Source organism: Paroedura picta, chromosome 12, assembly GCF_049243985.1.
Source record: "Paroedura picta isolate Pp20150507F chromosome 12, Ppicta_v3.0, whole genome shotgun sequence".
NCBI lineage: Eukaryota > Metazoa > Chordata > Lepidosauria > Squamata > Gekkonidae > Paroedura > Paroedura picta.
The window spans coordinates 5,895,361-5,912,994 of NC_135380.1; the positions used below are offsets into that span (position 1 = coordinate 5,895,361).

At 47.8% G+C, this 17,634-nt stretch overlaps 1 protein-coding gene across 1 annotated transcript in view; it reads right to left on the minus strand.

Annotated features, from left to right (window-relative positions):
* The window catches only part of LOC143822009 (uncharacterized), a 101,628-nt gene extending 85,087 nt beyond the window's left edge, over positions 1-16,541 (minus strand). The window contains exons 1-7 of the mRNA XM_077306589.1: positions 16,310-16,541; positions 15,452-15,572; positions 14,196-14,283; positions 12,472-12,660; positions 9,927-10,035; positions 5,997-6,191; positions 5,222-5,326 (exon numbers count right to left, since the gene is read on the minus strand). Of these exons, the coding sequence (XP_077162704.1) occupies positions 5,222-5,326; positions 5,997-6,191; positions 9,927-10,035; positions 12,472-12,660; positions 14,196-14,283; positions 15,452-15,572; positions 16,310-16,541 (1,039 nt within the window). The remainder of the gene's footprint in view (positions 1-5,221; positions 5,327-5,996; positions 6,192-9,926; positions 10,036-12,471; positions 12,661-14,195; positions 14,284-15,451; positions 15,573-16,309) is intronic.
* Between the last annotated feature and the right edge of the window lie 1,093 nt (positions 16,542-17,634).

The window sequence follows — 17,634 nt, forward strand, 5'->3', positions numbered from 1 at the left end:
TTTCGTTCCAAGCTGATAATATGAGAAAGAGATGCATTAAGCCCAAAATAAATATATCAGCCTGTGAGCAGGCGTGGGAGAGGGCTGGCCATTGTCTCTTTGCTAATGTCGTTAAAACCAAGAACATCTCCGGCCGGGACTTCGGAGAGCAGGGTCTATAGAAAGTGCCAAGTTGAATTTGTATTCTCCGGGGAGAGTGATGAATGGGTTTCGCAGACTGTAGATAGACTCAGCACAAACACAGAGGTACTTGCGTGAATGATAAGCATCCACAATGTGATCGGCTTTGGAGCCAGGCCCCTTAAATAATGGAGGGTCTCCGTGTGGTTTGCAAGAAAGGATGCCACGGAGATATGACTAAAACACCATAGCATATCTAGAATAGAGACTTTCCTTAAATACCTCTCCTTCTCTCCACTGAATCATGGGAACGGTAGTTTTTAATGAGGGGACAGATTCCTAGCATAGGTGGAAAGCTACAGGTGCAAGGATTCCTTGGGATAATTAATCTTGTTTATTTCATACAGATACTTATATCCTGCTTTCCTCTTCAATGGGGGATCCAATGGAACCCTCAGGGCTTAACAGAGATACTGGTTTCTTATCTCACTACACATGTTAATGTGTACACAGGTCTTAGCAATTATTTCAGCTCCAATTGGCTCTTCCTGCCAACATCCTCTTCACATCCCCTGTGAAATTGTTGGTGACTCTGAAGAAGTGACAGCAGACTGTCACTTGAAAGCTTATAGCTTTGTTGGTCTTAAAGGTGGATTCAAACTTTATCCTGCCACTCACAACATCATTTGCCTCACAAAAATAACCCTGCAAGGTGGGTTAGGCTGATTAATTGTTACTGGCCCAAAGTCACCCCACGCAAGCATCCGTGGAATCTGGTCCCAACACTGTAGCACTACAGTAACAGTCCATGAAAAAGCCTCAAATGGCACGTAAAGGGTATAAAACCCATCCAAGTTTACAGCGTAGATCCAGGCCTTGCAGAACGTACCATAAATAGGCTTCTTTAGTAACAAAAAAAAAAGACCTCCTAAGATTTGTGAACTCTGCACCAATTTTATATACTGAAATGTAAAAGTTATAGATAAGACATATACTTTTGCTTTTTAACGAGTTGCTGTAAAAGCTCTTCTTCTCTCCCCCCCTCCTTCCCCTTCCCCTTGCCTTTGTAGCAAGTGATTATGCAGAATACTGTGAGCAATAATTACTATAAAAAAGCCTGTAACTGCAAACATACGGAAGGTTTCTCTAATTGGGAAAGCAGAAGAAATACCAGAGAATGACTGCCCAACTTTATGCTCAACTGGTCTGGGTTTAGCTCAGGGGTAGTCAAACTGCAGCCCTCCAGATGTCCATGGACTACAATTCCCAGAATTGTGGTCCATGGACATCTGGAGGGCCGCAGTTTGACTACCCCTGGTTTAGCTAGTATTCATGACAGTGCACCACTTGCAGCTCTTAGGAGGAAATGTGGGAAGGGAACATAACACTTAAGTAGGGTTGCCATCTCCAGGTTTGGAAATTCCCAGAGACTTTGGGGGTGGACCCTGTAGAGTGTGGGGTCTGGGGAGGGGAGGGACAAGCCTAGTGTATTGATTAACAGTGCCAGCCTCTAATTTGGAGCCCCGGGTTTGATTCCCCACTCCTCCTTCACATGCAGCCAGCTGGGTGACCTTGGGCTAGTCACAGTCCTTTGGGCTATACTACAGTGTACTCTCTGTGGCTGTATGCTTTGACGATGCAGTTTCTGCATTACTTCAGGTCTTGTTTAAGCACTCATGCTTTATTTTGGATTTCTGCAGCCCAACTTCTATTGCATTGTTTTTTGGCTGATCCTGCACTGAGCAGGGGGTTGGACTGGATGGCCTGGATGGGCCCCTCCAGCACTGTGATTCTATTGGATGTCCCATTCTGTTGACTTTATTTGACTCACTCCATATAACCTGCTTCGAGTCTCAGTAAGAAAGGAGAGTTATAAATAACACACATTTCTAAAAGTAAAATTAAGAAGCCTTTGACGTTTGGCCAATGCAACCAAAAATTATGTGAAACCTTAAAATGCCTGCTACATGACTTTCTTAGATTTTCTCATTTTGACTAGGGGGGTGAGGGTGGGGAAAGAACCTTTTTAAAAATTCCACTCATTCATACACCAGGGGAAAAATAATTAAAGACAAATGACAATTATCAAAATAAATGAAGCGGCTGCAGTTTGCGATGCACCATCCCCAGATTACTTTTTTTAATTGAATTTGCCCAATTACTTGTTAATTTGCCAGACTCCTTCTCTCTGAACAGTGTTCCCTTCTCATTACAGGGAAATTTCTACAAATTCTGCTGTAAGGATAATAACTAATAATCCAAAAGGCAAAATGGAGAAAAAGGAACCCAAACGTTTAAAGGGAATAACTGCAGAGCTTTGAAAAGGAAAATGAAAAGATCAAGCGTTTCATATTTTCAGTTGCAGTGTAAAAAAAAAAAAACCCTCTCAATTTTTCTCCTGCTTGCCTTCACAACAACCTTGTGAGGTAGGATAGAGAAAGGGACTGGCTCAAGGTTATAGATTGAGCTTCAAAATCAGAGTCCAGTAGCACTCTACAGACCAACAAAGATTTATTCAAGGCGTGAGTTTTCGAGTGCATGAACTGTTCCTCAGATTTCATGACAGAATGGAGATTTGTGTTTGAATCGGCAAAATGTACTGTGCAGATAAACAAAGAAGTGAGTGGAAAATCCTGGGGCAGTAAAGGGTAGAGCTAGAAAGAATAGTGAGATTAGTAACCTCCCCCTATTCACCTTCTTTCCTCTGTTTGGTTCATTCTGGTTTCCCGCTGTTCTTCTGAGAACAGTTAGTTAGTTCTCTCCCTCTCTGGCTCTCTTCTTTCCTATACAGACTGTTCCCTTCTTGAATACATATATTTTATTCTCAATTGGCATGTGCTTAGTCTCTATGCATATTTAGACTCCGCCAACAATTCGAACTCAGGTTTTCTCTACTCCTGGCCTCACTCTCTAACCTAGCAGTTCCCAAAACAGTGTCTGCGGGCATAACGGCACTCACAATACCATCCACGGCCCCCAAAAAGTGTTTTTAGAAAGTGTGTGGGGCTGGGTGATGCTTTTATTGAGAAAGGCTTCTGGTTGGCTACTGGGGATTTGATTGGCTGTGCAGTTTTTTAAACAGCTTTTAGCGAAAGCTGCCATCACAGCACAAGGATCCTCATTGTGTGACTGAGTAAGCCATGGCAGCCATTTTGTGGCCAGCCCTGCCTCCTGCGGCAGCCATTTTGTGGCCAGCCCTGCCTCCTGCGGCAGCCATTTTGTGGCCAGCACTGCCTCCTGAGGCAGCCATTTTGTGGTGGCCATACTGTTGCTCTGCCCACCACCTTGTGATAGAATTCCAAAGGAGCCTGCAGGCTCACAATGCTGGCAAACCCTGTACTCTAAGCACTACATCACACTGCCTTTTCTATGTTCCCCTCAGCTATGAATGAATGAATGAATGAATGAATGAATGAATGAATGAATGAATGAAGGAAGGAAGGAAGGAAGGAAGGAAGGAAGGAAGGAAGGAAGGAAGGAAGGAAGGAAGGAAGCCTACATCTGCTTAGTGAAAGCAGATCACTTTGCTTCCCAAAACAACCTCAGGATTCAATTGTGGGGCTTTTTGTTCTCCTCAAGAACTAATGCATTACATAGAAGCTGAGGACAACGGCAACCAAGGCAATGTTATTTTAGAAACTGAGGTTCCGGGAGCCAATGGGCTTCCTGCAGAGTGTTCCCATTCCCCCCCGCATCCCCAGAAACAAAGTATAATTTCCTGCCATTCAGGCCCATTCTGTACTTTAGGTACTGGGATAATGATAATGACAAGTTCTACTTACAGACGCCAATTAACTGGCCCTGTTGGCCTCCTCGGTGTTGCTATCCAACGAGATCAGCACAGATCAAGCGTGTGGGATACATATTCATGAAGGTGCCCCCGTGCTTCTGAGGACGCTGTTCATGCACTTGCTTCCATTAAAAATAAGTTTATTTCACTTACAGGCATCATCCATTACAGCAAATGCCATGACAAAGACCATTGGCCAAACCATCCATCTCCTGTCCTAATGGACGTCAGCGGTAAGTAAAATAATCCTGCGTTTCAACGGAACGGACTTCATCAGCTACCTAATCTCCCTGCAGGAGAGTCCCTGTGGGGATGCGCTGGCCCGGCTGCATGGGAAGGCTTGCCGTGTTCAGGGGAAATTGGGATGGGGAACCAAAGGCCCTCCTTTCTCCGCCCATCATCCTCCACATTCCTCCAGCCACACTGAACCCTCATCCCTGCCCCCCTTTTGACCCACAACCTGGTCTGCAATCGATTCCAAGGGCAGATTTCCTTGCAAACGTTCCTCTTGCTCTCCACTCTGCCCCCGTCCTGCCAGATCTTGAACCAGCTCTCCCCTGTGCTGTTCAAAAAGCTGAGGGGCACGGTGGTCCCGAGTCAAGCAGGAAACAGTCATGTTGATCCCATTTTCCCTTACCCTTCCTCTAAGGAGCTAAAGATGACCCACCTGGTTTCCAAGCTTGTGAGGTTGGGAAGCATAAGAGAGGGTAACTTGACCCAAGGCCACCCAATGGAGGAGGTCTGAATATGAACTCAATGCTTCAGGCAGGGATTTGGACCCAATGGACGAGGTGGAGATTTTAAGGCAGGGATTTGAATTCCAAAGATGCCCACTGACTCAAAAAGGATGGGACATCGTGACTATCATTTCTCTTGGCTGGCATTGATAAAATCCTGGATTGCCCATCTTGATCCTTCATCCCTGAGTTCAAATCCTATTCTTTCCCATGCTTCATCTGGCAACCTGATGCAATTCACTCAGTGAGATTTGGGGCTTTTTCCATTATCGCTTCCATTTTTCACTGAATCCCCTTCTTTCTCTTGAAATACCCGTGACTTCCAAGAAAGCGATAACCCAACTTTATATCTCCCCTCCCTCCCCAAAAGGTACACTAATAACTCTCAAAAGCCTTTGTGCACAAATTTCTAGGAAATTTCCTTGGTGTCTTAAGCTACCTCGCTTTATGCCAGAGGGTAGTAAATAAGTAATATAACTGCCAAGGACTGCAGAAGGGCCTAATTAGCGGGGTAATTTAGAGCTGGGAATGGCTCTCCCCATTGTGCAAAGCCGAGATAATGGAAGCCACCAACCTGGAAGGAAGGAAGAACCGTTGCTATGTTTGGGGAGACGGTCTCGGGGCTCAAAGCTCCCCGCTGGGCATGGAGCTACTGCAAGTCCATCAGCACAAAAATGACCTGTAAGGTAAGACAAGAAGGGATGATGAAGCTGTCAGAAGAACCTGAGTCCCTGACCCCTCCAAGAGCGAACCCTCTGATAATGACCTTTGGACCAGCATGGTCTGCTCAGGATGTCTCACAAAGAGGGTACCTACATCCAGCTGACCTCCTAGCTAGAAGAAGAGTTGGTTCTTATATGCCGCTGTTCTCTACCTGAAGGAGTCCCAGAGCAGCTTACATTTGCCTTCCCTTTCCTCTCCCCACAACAGACACCCTGTGAGGGGGGTGAGGCTGAGAGAGCCCTGATATTACTGAAGAAGAAGAGTTGGTTCCTTTTTTTTAAACATCTTTATTGAAAGTTTTACACAACCACAAAAAAGACACAAAACCTATAGAACACTACCACTAACACCACTTAACCCCCAGTAACAAATAAGAAGAGTTGGTTCTTATATGCTGCTTTTCTCTACCCAAAGGAGTCTCAAAGCAGCTGACAGTCACCTTCCCATTCCTCTCCCCACAACAGACACCCTATGTGGGAGGTGAGGCTGAGAGAGACCTGATATCACTGCTCGATCAGACCTTTTGACCTTGGTGTCCTTTCCACATCTAACCATTACCACGCTCTGCCCACAATGCCATGTAGAAGGAACACACCAGTAAAATACAAACGACAGAAGAGTTTCACCTGAAGGGCATGGCTGGCATTGCAGACCTCCAGCCGAGCGCGCACGGTGCTGCGTCTGAGAGGTCTCGCCTGGGCTGCCCGGACAGAGAGAGCTTCTGTTACACCTCTGGCACTCAGTCTGCTGGGGAGTGTGAGCACAAGTCCCCGGTGGACAGGGGAGTGGCTGGATGGTGCCGACATATGGGCAATACGATCCTGAAACAAAATCAAAGAGGGAGGATTTGATGAGCGTCAACCCAAAATTGGCATCCCTACATTGAGACTGATTCTGGGTCTCTTCCTCAACACTGTTTTGACAGGAAGATTCCCACACTGTTTTTGCTTCTTCCTGCAACAAAACCCCACAATTTTCCAGGCCATTTCACCTGACTCTGAATTCCTTGCCACCCGAGGAACACTTGATGCTCTTTGTTCATAGGCAAATCGGCGTGATGCCTTATCTTTATACACGACGTACCATGGGCGCAGAAGCATCATCTAAATGGCATGCAAAACCAAGCAGCATGTGCATGCCGTACAAATAAATCTGCAAAGCTGACATTGGGAAGCAGAGAACCGAAGTCACTGACAAAGAGATGCATGCACATGAAAAGGCCTGCAAAGGGGGAATGTTTGCTGCTCCCCTTTGGATATCCTGAGGCTGCCTGTCCCAGAAGCTGTGGCCAGGCCCCTTCTGTCAAAGGATCATAGATTATAGAGTGGAGCTACAATAGCCCTCTCTATGTTCAGGGCTGGAGACCTTCCAATGATCAGGCAGACCCGGGCTCGAAAGAGTTCCGGGTGAATTCAATGCGAGGCAGGCCCCTACCATGGAATTCCCACCTCCTCACACGTGTGGGTGGCCGTGTGTGATCCCTCCCCACACCTGCAGCCAGATCTTGCCCTGGAATCGGTCCACAACCCAAATGACAGTCCTGTCATCTCACCGTTGAATTGTAGCCCGAGCCTAATGTTGTTTCCGACTATTCAAATGCTTAGCAGCATTGGACAGCCTTGTCAATAAAAAAGGCAGGTTTCCAAACGCTTCATTATGTCAAAAACGGTCTGCTCTCAAAGGCGACGGGGGAACATTTGTCTCATTCTGCCAGAGCTGCAGTGCAGAAATTGCGGCGTTTCGTGCCGATCCCGACGCGTTGCCATCTTGCCGGCATAACGCCATTCTCCTAACTCTGTGTCTCGCACGATGCGTGCTCCCACGAGAACGCCGCTCTCTGTTCATCGGGCACCGACTGGAAGCCGAAAGGCTCGAAACCCGAGACCCTGAGTTATCTAATTTCCATAACACTGAATTACAGACCACTTCTGGATGTGAACCCACCAGCCTTTTCAAGGCCTATCAATCATTCTGCTTGGCCTTTCATCAGTCGACATCAAGGCAGCCAGAATACGGGAACACTTCATTATTTAATTAAGAGGATCCTCATTACAGGCGTCAGAATCAAGTTACTGAGCACAGCGGCTCGGCAGGAGGTACCTGGAAACGCTCATTAAACACTTTGGCCTCCAGGGGAGGAGCAGGTCTTCAAGACAAGGAGAGCCTTGGCCTCGGCGGAAGATGAAATATGACCCTGGGAGTTTCGCCAAATGCTTGGCTCACAAATGGAAGTGGCGACCTTTCTCCCTGAGGATCTGTCCCGCAGCTGGCTCATGCATGAACATGGCCATTATCATGCGGAGCCTTGCATATGTGAATGGACAGGGCAGACGCGGTGGGAAATGCAAGCGGTGGTTGGCTATTGTTTGCCTCTACATAGGGACCAAGGACACCTGTCCAACCACTAGCCAGGGCTGACCCAGATTAGCTTTTGAGATCTGATGAAATCATCCATAACGCAGAAGAGAAAGTCCTGGCAATGGAAGAGGAAGGGCTAACTGACCTATCTGAATTCAAGGCAAATTCCAAGGAACGAGGGAAGACCCATCACAAGTATTCCCACTCTGCCTTTCTGAAAGAGCTCCTTGATGACTCTCAGGTAGCCGCCTCCTCTCCGTGTCCACCTGGTTCTAAGAGATCCAGTCAAGGGAAATAAATTCCCAGCACGAATTCCAAGATTTGATTCCCTTCCCTTCCAATTTTATGGTGGGCGATATTCTGAAGGAGGAAGAGTCCCGCGATGTCGGTTCCTTCTTCTGTTTCTCCGTAATTTTCCGAGCCATTTCAACTAATTAATCACCTTTAATAACACTCTCCGCTCCCCTAATTCTCAAAGGCAATTGTTTCCCTTCGGAGACAATGGCCTGAGCCCCTCCTACCCTCAGCCTTCTGTCATACTCGGTTCGGTGCTAATGTCACCGTGATGAATTTGCTACACCCTATCATTCCCACAATGACAGGCTGGCGATATCCTGAGGACGGGATTATCAGGACTTCTGCAGAATATCAAGCAGGGGGAGACATACAGCGGTTAAAAGAGAGCGGCTCTTTGAATGTCTTTACGGAGGACAATTAAACGCTCGCTTATTTACTGAGGGAGCACCTCTCATCTCCGAGGCCTGACTTCCAGATTGGCCTAAGGCAGGGGTAGTCAAACTGCAGCCCTCCAGATGTCCATGGACTACAATTCCCAGAAGCCCCTGCCACCATTCGCTGGCAGGGGCTCCTGGGAATTGTAGTCCATGGGCATCTGGAGGGCCGCAGTTTGACTACCCCTGGCCTAAGGCTTTCAAAAAAAGGTTGAGTCCAGAGTCATAAACAATGGAGAATCATAATCACAATTGAGTTCGATCAGGTCCTTCCCATGTCAGCACAGGGCGGGTAACAGCTGACTCTAAAAACATACAGATCAAAAAAATAAATAAATAAATTCACACCTTTCTGAGGTTGATGCAGGTGTGGTAGCCATGTCGGTCTGAAGGAGCAGAACAAAACTGGAGTCCGGTGGCACCTTGGAGACCAACCAAGTTTCATTCGGTCCAATGGCACCTTTGTCTCAGGAAGCGTGCGTGCACACAAAAGCACACACCCAGAATAAAACTTTGTTGGCCTTAAAGGTACCACTGGACTCAAATTGCGTTCTGCTGCTTCAGACCGACACGGCGACGCACCGGAATCAAAGATTTATTCAAGGCGTGAGCTTTTGTGTGCATGCACACTTCCTCTGGGAGAGAGATAGAAATCATCAGAGTACAGATGTAAGGAGGGAGTAAATCTGCAAACAGCATCCTGAAGAGATCCAACGAATATGCAGCATGATGAAGATATTTAGCACAATCAAATGCCTTGCTAGAAAAAACAGGGTTCATTAGTCCTTTGGGTTCAATTCTTATTCACAAAAACATAAGGGGAAATAAAAATGTTAAGGCTAGTGATTAATGACAGACGCTTTCCCAGTTGTGAAATGAAGTCTTTAGAAGACAGGTTGGTCAGAGTGCGGAGAGGCTTTATGCTGCTGGGTGGGCTCTCTTGATGTTTACACCTGGCCTCAACCATAGGCCTGGCAGAACAGCTCAGTTGTACCCATCAAGGTCAGTGTTGTCCACTCAGACCATCAGCACTGGTTACGGACTCAGGTGGAGATCTTCCACATCACCTACTACCTGGTCCTTTTAACTGGAGATGCTGGGGGTCGAACTTGGCACTTGCCAAGTAGATGCAATACACTGAGCTACAGCCCCTCCCCTCCAGTCAGTTATCTCCTGCCAAGTTTTGCCTTTTTACTCTCCTGGGACTGATGTGAAGGAAATGAAGCCATAGCCATTTAAAGGTCACCCCCTCCCAGAACATCTCACGAGTTCTAGATTCTCACTCGCGAAGACACCGATTTAATCGGTTTGAGAGGGTAGCCTTGTTGGACTGCAGGAGAACATCTGGATTTGAATCCAGAAGCACCTTCGGGACAAATAAGATATAGTGGGTATAAGCTGTGAGTGGAAGTGCAGCCTTACAGCTTACAAACTTACTTACCAGTTGGCCATATTTTGGTTCCTTACCTGTTGGACAGGGCTGGCATTTGGGGGTCCCTTCGGTGCTGAAAAAGCCTGACGGACAGGTTACACAAAACGTGAGGCTGGGGTTGGGCTCCTGGCCGGCAAGGCAATGCTGAAGGGGGGGGGGGGGGGAGAAAAGCAAAGACATCTATTTTTGTCTGAAGTGGACCTCTGCCAATTCCCTGGTACAGTGATTCAGAATAATCAATGCAAGTAAAAGATGTTCAGCGATAAAACATGACCTCGTGGTGATGACAAATCCAGGGGACTTTCTGATGGCCAGTTCCCATTTTTCATCCCCCAATAATAACTGTGAGCTTCAAAATCAGGGGTTCCAGCTACGAAATCTGATTTCTGAGTAATACAAAAAGGCTGGATGAGTCCCAGTTCCACAGTATTCAAAAAAGAGAGGAACAGAAATTCCCCCCATTGCCCCAAGGTTGTCCTTTCAGCCAACCCGGCATGACTTGGAAGTAACATTCAACTGCGGTTTGTTGTTTCATGAGCCAGCCTTTGAAGCGGTCAGATTCTTGGGTCTTCCTCTCTCCGTGCCTGGAAGAAAACTATAGTTGGGCTATTGTGACAAATGATTTTCACTACGCCCAACTGTTTAGTTCTGGTTTGGAATCCTGACGTGTAGGGGAAAGCACAAACCATAGTTTGTGGCTTGGCTGTAATGACAAATGGAGATCTGCTGTGAAAATGGTGCATAGAAAGGGAGGAGAAAGAGACAGGGGAACCGACAAGGCTGAGAATCCTCCCCATCCAGGGAGCTGTAAAATGTATCTTGCCATTAGAACTGGCTCACACCCCTGTAGCCTTCTCTAAATGTCAGAAGGATTCCAGAAAATGTATTTATAAAACTAATTGTGTAGTTAATGCTGCCTAGTCTGAGACCTTTCTTAGGCAAAAACCTCATTTCTCTCTTTCTAATTTTCTCAAGGGAGGGTATAGCCCAGGGGTGGCCAAACTGGGGCTCTCCAGATGTCCACGGACTACAATTCTCATGAGCCTTTAATTTGCCATGAATGTTTTAAACCACCCTGAGCCCGCCTGTGGAGAGGGGTGGTCTATACATCAAATAATAAACCAGGGGCCAAGCCCATTGGATTCAGGAATACAATGGGTGCTAGATTAGGGGGGTGGAGTGGAAAAACTCTGGATGGCCTCCCCCTCCCCCTAGAACCTGGAAAGGCTTCAGCCACCTGTTAGGGAACTCACCGGCAGGGGCAGCTCTCACACAGCAGGGATCTGCAGCCTCCAAGCCTCAGAGGGAAGTGGAAGGAGGAAGGAGGAGGGGGTGGTCAGGGGTGGGGGGACGGAAGGTGATTGGCTGGCCGCTGGACAGACAGGCAAGCCAGTTGGAGGAGGAGGCACTCAGGGGTGGGACAGCTGCCTTGAGTGGGTGTTAAGTGCTGAGTGGCACTTAAGCCATGAGACACACTCCTCCTCCAAGACCTTACCAGAAATATTAAGTGGAACAGATAATAATTTTTTTTTTGAGGAAACTCAAAAGATTTCTAGGTGACAAAGGATTACCACCTCCTGCTTACTTCTCTGCATTTCTATAGCCAATTCCACATTCATGTGATGTATTGAACATACAAAACAACTGTACTGAGTCAAGTACAAACTGGAAGACCAGTTTGGCTCATAACTGGTTGGCGGCTGATCTCTAGGGTCTCGGGCAGAGGATGGTCTTCCCCAGTGCCTGATCCTAAACACCATTTAACTAGAGATTCAGACTGGGGATCTTTGGCATGCATTCAGCATGCTTTGTCCCTGAGCCATGACCTCTTCTTTGTATTAATATTATTCTCCCTTTCCCCCCTCCTGAACAGCCAGACTCCCTCCTGTAAGCAGCAAATGTCTTCATTCTATTCCTAATCATTATATATTGCAGATAATGCCACCTCTGTCCAACAGGAATGTCTGGTTAATGAAGAAATAAAATCTGCTTTCCAGGGTGAGGTCACATGATCTCCCCCCCCCCAGCAGAAACCACATGACTCTTCCCCTCTAGAGAAATTTCGACCTGAACTTTGAATTTCCTGTAATCTTGTTGGGCTTCTTTAGTGTTACAGATGTAAAATAGATACAAAAGAAGGAGATGAAGGAAAAGACTCTTCCATTTTCTGTGGGAGAAATCTGCCTCTTTCGCCACAGGAGGGCACATTTAGAAAAGGAAGTCCATGCCAAAGAACTGCTGGAATTTCTTGTTGAAGGTTGAATTTCTTTTTTGAGTTAATGGCCATATAAAATCACCCTCAGTGGGTACTAGAAGAAGAAGAGCTGCTTTTTTGGACTCTGCTTTATACTACCCAAAGGAGTCTCCAAGCCGCTTACAATCACCTCTCCTTCTTCTCCCCACAACAGAAACCCTAAAAGATAGATGTGGCTGAGAGAGCTCTGAGAGAACTGTGACTGGCCCAAGGTCATTCGGCTGGCTGCATGTGGAAGCAGAGCGGGGAATCAAACCCGGTCCTCCAGATTAGAGACAACCACTCTCAGCCCTGACCCCAAGCCAGCATTAAGCCGTATACTGTACCCGTTTCTCCTGTCCGTCGGGGCAGACGTATCCTTTAGGACACTCCCAACACTCCATCTCTCCCTCAGGTGAATATTGACCTGGGATGCAGCTTCTTTGAGCACCAGTCTCTGGATCACACCTGTAACCTTCAGGGCATGGAAGGCAGCCGTCTCTGGCGTCTGAGCTGATGTAACCACCGGGGCAAACCTGTCAAGGAGGTTATGGATGATAGAATTGGAAAGGACCTCCTGGGTCATCTAGTCCAACCCCCTCCACTATGCAGGACACTCACAACCCAATCGCTCATCCACTGTAACCTGCTACCTCCTTGAACCTTCACAGAATCAGCCTCTCCGTCAGATGGCTCTCCAGCCTCTGTTTAAAAATTTCAAAAGATGGAGAACCCACCACCTCTCGAGGAAGCCTGTTCCACTGAGAAACCGCCCTGACTGTCAGGAGATTGTTAGGCAGTAGGTAAGTTTACCAGCTGGGGTCGTGCCCAAAGAGCCACACAAAGCAAAATGTTCCAAAAGGTGGGTGCAAAAGGTGGCTGCAATCTCCTGTCGTGTGGCCCTAGAACACATATTTCCTTTCTTTAGGAGATTTATTTATTTTTTGCATGGATGGGAAAGCGGGCTTGGGCGTCTGTGTGATTAACTAGAAGCAGGATTTAAAACAAACGCCCCAGAAGCAGGATAATTGATCCTTACAAACCCGCAGCTCAATACAGATTGGATTTTCAGAAGGACCCCAAGCTTCTTGTATCCTTTGATAGTCTTTGACCTCATGTCAGTTATTGATGGTGGAGAAAGGGAGTCGTTTCTCATAAACGGCAGTGCAGAAATACTAGTCATGGGTTTTGGAATCTGATTGTGATTTCTTTTCTTTTTTGGGTCCTTGCAGCGAGGAATCACATCTGAGCACAAGACTGCAATTTGGCCCTTCTTGTGAAAGGTGTGTTGGCACTGAGCGGGATGAGAGCTGCTTTTTGCTCATTTTAGCTAGCTCCAGTTGCAAGGCCTGTCAGAAAAACCCAGCTGGGTCTTACAACTACTATTTCCTTCAATTGCAACTGGCCGCCAGTAAGGCCCAGCTCTTTGGGCACTGCTGTCGCCCCATGCCCACTCCTACGTTCCCTCCCCCTTTTGCTAGCTGCAACAATTTGGGCTGCCCCCACTGAACACGCAGTTTGAACTGTTCAGTGCACAATTTGAGGTGCTGTGAGCTTGGCTGCTCCTGTTAAAGCCCTGCCACAAACACGGTTAGTCTTTATGAGGCTCTGAGCTCTTGCTGTTTTCTACTGGCTCTTGTCTGCTGCTCCAGGCGGACTCACAGGGTGACCCATCTTGATCTTCACCGCAAGACATGCCATTCCCAGATTATTATTTTTTTTTAGAAAAAAAGAATTACAGGAGTTGAGAACTCCAAAGGTTCTCTCGTCACAGTAGCAGAAAAGAATGACTCCAGGAACATTTTAAACTAACCAAATCTGCCCTTCCAATCATGCGAGGGAGCCAAAAGGCTCAGGACAACGGCACAAGGTTTCGGGGGGCAGTATGAAGACATCTTGCTGAATTGAAGCAGACCTGGATTGGAATGGAACCAGGATGGAAGAGCCAGGGCACCACTGCCCCCCCTCCCCACAATGTGCCACCTTGAATTCCATGAATGGAGAAAACACATTTTGGGTGCAGACAGAAATCCCACCCCTACTGTTATTCCTTGTCCCATCGCTCTCTTACCTGGCATGATGTAATATCCGTCTGAGCTGTAAGTTCATTGTATGTTCCTACTGGGCACTTCCGCGGAGCCATCCGACCTCCTGGGCAGCTGGATTCAAAGCAATGAAACTCTGAATTTGGATTTGAAAATGCCACAGCCAGGCCTTACCTGTAGCTTTGCTCAGGTCCCTGCCTTTTGACTTTTGTCAGGACTGTGACTGGCCCAAGGTCACCCAGCAGGCAGCAGGGAAATCAAACCCTGATCTCCAGATTAGAAGCTGCTGGTGCCACTCTTTACCACTACACCAAGCTGGCTAAAAAGGTGGATATGCAACGACATCTCATTGCTGACAAGAGTTTATAGATGACATGCCATTGTCGTTTGCTGTGGACTGGTGGGAAGTCACACTCAGGGCCCGCCAGAACTGGAACAACCAGGAGCTGTTGCCAGCAAGTGCCACAGAGTGCTTGGATTTCAAATAACCATCACAAAACGCCCCACGTAGAATGCAAACTCTAATTCAAGTCCTAAATTTCGCACTAGGAAACAAGAAGCAGCGAAATTGGAAATGCGGCAGAGTGAACCCTTACGAAGCATCATTTCAGCCCTGACCATTTTCACCTGTGCTGTCACATCCCAAAAGAGGGGGAGGGCATTTATTTTAAGCTAGTGAAACATCTATCAAGTTTGACCCAGGGGAGGGAGGACAGTTCCAGTTGATTACCTTTCCGAACTGGGCCTTGGACTACAAGCCGTTTAGTCATTCCGTTCCATAAAACTCAGGTGTGATTTAAACCTGACCCTTGGCTGTGGCCAGGCGATCCCCCCCTGGGACTTTGCACTCCTGCTGCATCTCCCTGCAACTGAGCAAAGCAGCCACCCCACAACCGGAAGGAGAATCATGGTGTCCAGTGGCAGCAGCAAGAAGCAGAAGTCAATTGCGGAATCAAGCCCTATTGTGGTTTTGTTCTGTATGCTGCCTGGAATCCCCTGCTGTGGCAGGAAGGCAGCCCATAATTTCAAAATAAACACATAGAAATGAACATATATACCGTTCCCTCCCCACTGATGTATTGTCGATTGTAATCTCCTTGAGGGCGGGGGTCTGTCCGCATGCATACGTATAAAACAGGCTATTAATAATTTCAATTTTGTGTGTATTCAGGGGAGGGGGGAGCAGGACTCTCCTGTTTATCAGCCTCTTAGAAGTTTCCACCTTCTTGTGCTTAATATCTGAGTTTTGCAAAATCTGAGCAGGAAAAAGGGGCTTGCTTACAAGAATCCAACCGGGCACTCCAGGCAATCACCAGAGGCGAAGTAGTGACCTTCGGAGCAGTTGACCGGGCACCGACATGGACACGCTACGTCTTCATGGCTTGAGGAGGACAAGATGGTCTCTGCAGCAGCAGAAAGAAGGAGAACAAGAGCTGGTTTTCGGACCCTGCTTTTCACTATCTGAAAGAGTTCCAAAGTGGCATACAAACCCCTTTCCCTTCCTCTCCCCACAACAGATGCCCTGTAAGCTGGGCGGGGCCGAGCGAGTTCTAAGAGAACTGCTGTGCGAGAAGAGCCCTAAAAGAACTTTGACTAGCCCAAGGTCACCCAGCTGGATGCTTGTGGAGGAGTGAGGAATCAAACCTGGCTCTCCATATTACACTCTTAGCCACGATGCCACACTGGCTCTGATGGGCAGTCAGTGGAGTGACAAGAATAAAAGGAAGAAGCATCTCAGAGCAGTTTACAGTGTCCGTCCCTTCCTCTCCCAACAACAGACATGCTGCGAGGTAGGTCGGGCTGAGAGAGCTCTGAGAGAACTGTGACTCTCTCTCGCAGGCCCAGAAACTCCCCCCCTCAAAAAAAAACACTTTGCTTTTAAGGGGAAAAAGTCCTCTAGATCCCCCTTTTGTTAGAAGAAGAGCCATTGTAGCAGACCCACTTTGAAATGGCGCTCTTCCACACTGGAGGCTATCTATTAGGGAATGGGCAGCTTCAATCCGAGCTCTGGACTTTGTATTAGCACTTGACACTGAAACGCTCCGTTTCCCGGGCCCTGCCTTCGCCGTCTGAGTTCAGCCAGCCCGGACCTATTAGCTTCAGCCTAATCAAGGCCTCGCTGCTGTTCTGTTGGCTGCACCGAGGCCAGGGCTCCGCTTGTGAAGTCTTGCGGAAGACTTGACTTTGTGCATCTCTTCGTTATCCGCGGGCCGGGCGAGATGGCCCCGCTGGGGTGGGAACGTTTGATCTCGGAAGCGCAGGCCGGCTTGCCATTTAAGGAAGTGGACTGTGCAGGCCATCAAAGAAGGATTGATGCACAGGAGGGCTCGTAAAGAGGGCTTTGTGGTCCTCTTGAAGGCTGCGGGGATCATTTTAGGCGGCTTAGTCAGAGCCAGTTTAAGGATTTTCAGGGTCTTAGCAGAGCACAACGGGTGGACAGTTGGAACTTTTAGAAGCATCTGACATCTCCGCTTTGCTGAAATTGTTTCTGGAACCATGGTGGGATTTGCAAGTGCAATGCTCCAATATCTAAGGCAGAGGTGGCCGGACCACGGCTCTTCAGATGTCCATGGACTACCATTCTCATGAGTCTCCGCCAGCATGTTTGCCAAAGGCTTGTGGGAATGGTAGTCCATGGACATCTGGAGAGTCGCAGTTCGGCCACCCATGATATAAGGGGACTTTCACACTTGTGGTCTACTTGCATGCTCAATGAGCCATGTGCATTCTCATTTACTAGCAGAGCATGCGTATTGACCTTTCTTCTTTTGGTTTACAAGCCACATCACTATGAAGACCCCCCCTAACAATCACAGCATGAAGCCCCTTAACCATAGAGCACTACGGGGGCATGGAACTGCGGGACCCGTAACATTTGCTACTGGGATAAACCACTTCTTTGCCTAGTGTTGCTGTTACAAGCAGGGTTCACTAGCTCTGGGTCAAGAAATACCTGGAAATGTATGGTAGGAAGGCTGGGGAAGGCTCACTTGCAGAGCACCTGCTTGGCCTGCAGAAGGTCCCAGGTTCAAACCCGGGCATCTCCACTTAAAATGATCAGGTGGCAGGAGATGGAAAATTGACCCTGGAGACCCTTAGACTGAGACCCTGGAGAGCTGCTGCCGGTCTGTGTAGACCAGGGGTAGTCAAACTGCGGCCCTCCAGATGTCCATGGACTACAATTCCCAGGAGCCCCCTGCCAGCATTCGCTGGCAGGGGGCTCCTGGGAATTGTAGTCCATGGACATCTGGAGGGCCGCAGTTTGACTACCCCTGGTGTAGACAATGTCAATTTTGATGGACCAACAGTCTGATTCAGTTTCAGGCAGCTTCATGTGTTCATTTATATATATTATAAAGAGGAGAGACGAGTCTTCCCTGAGGACACCCAGGCAGGAAGTGTGGGTGAAAATTCTTCCAAGGGAATTGCCTTTTGAATAGTCAAAAGGCTCAGCAACCCATTAGC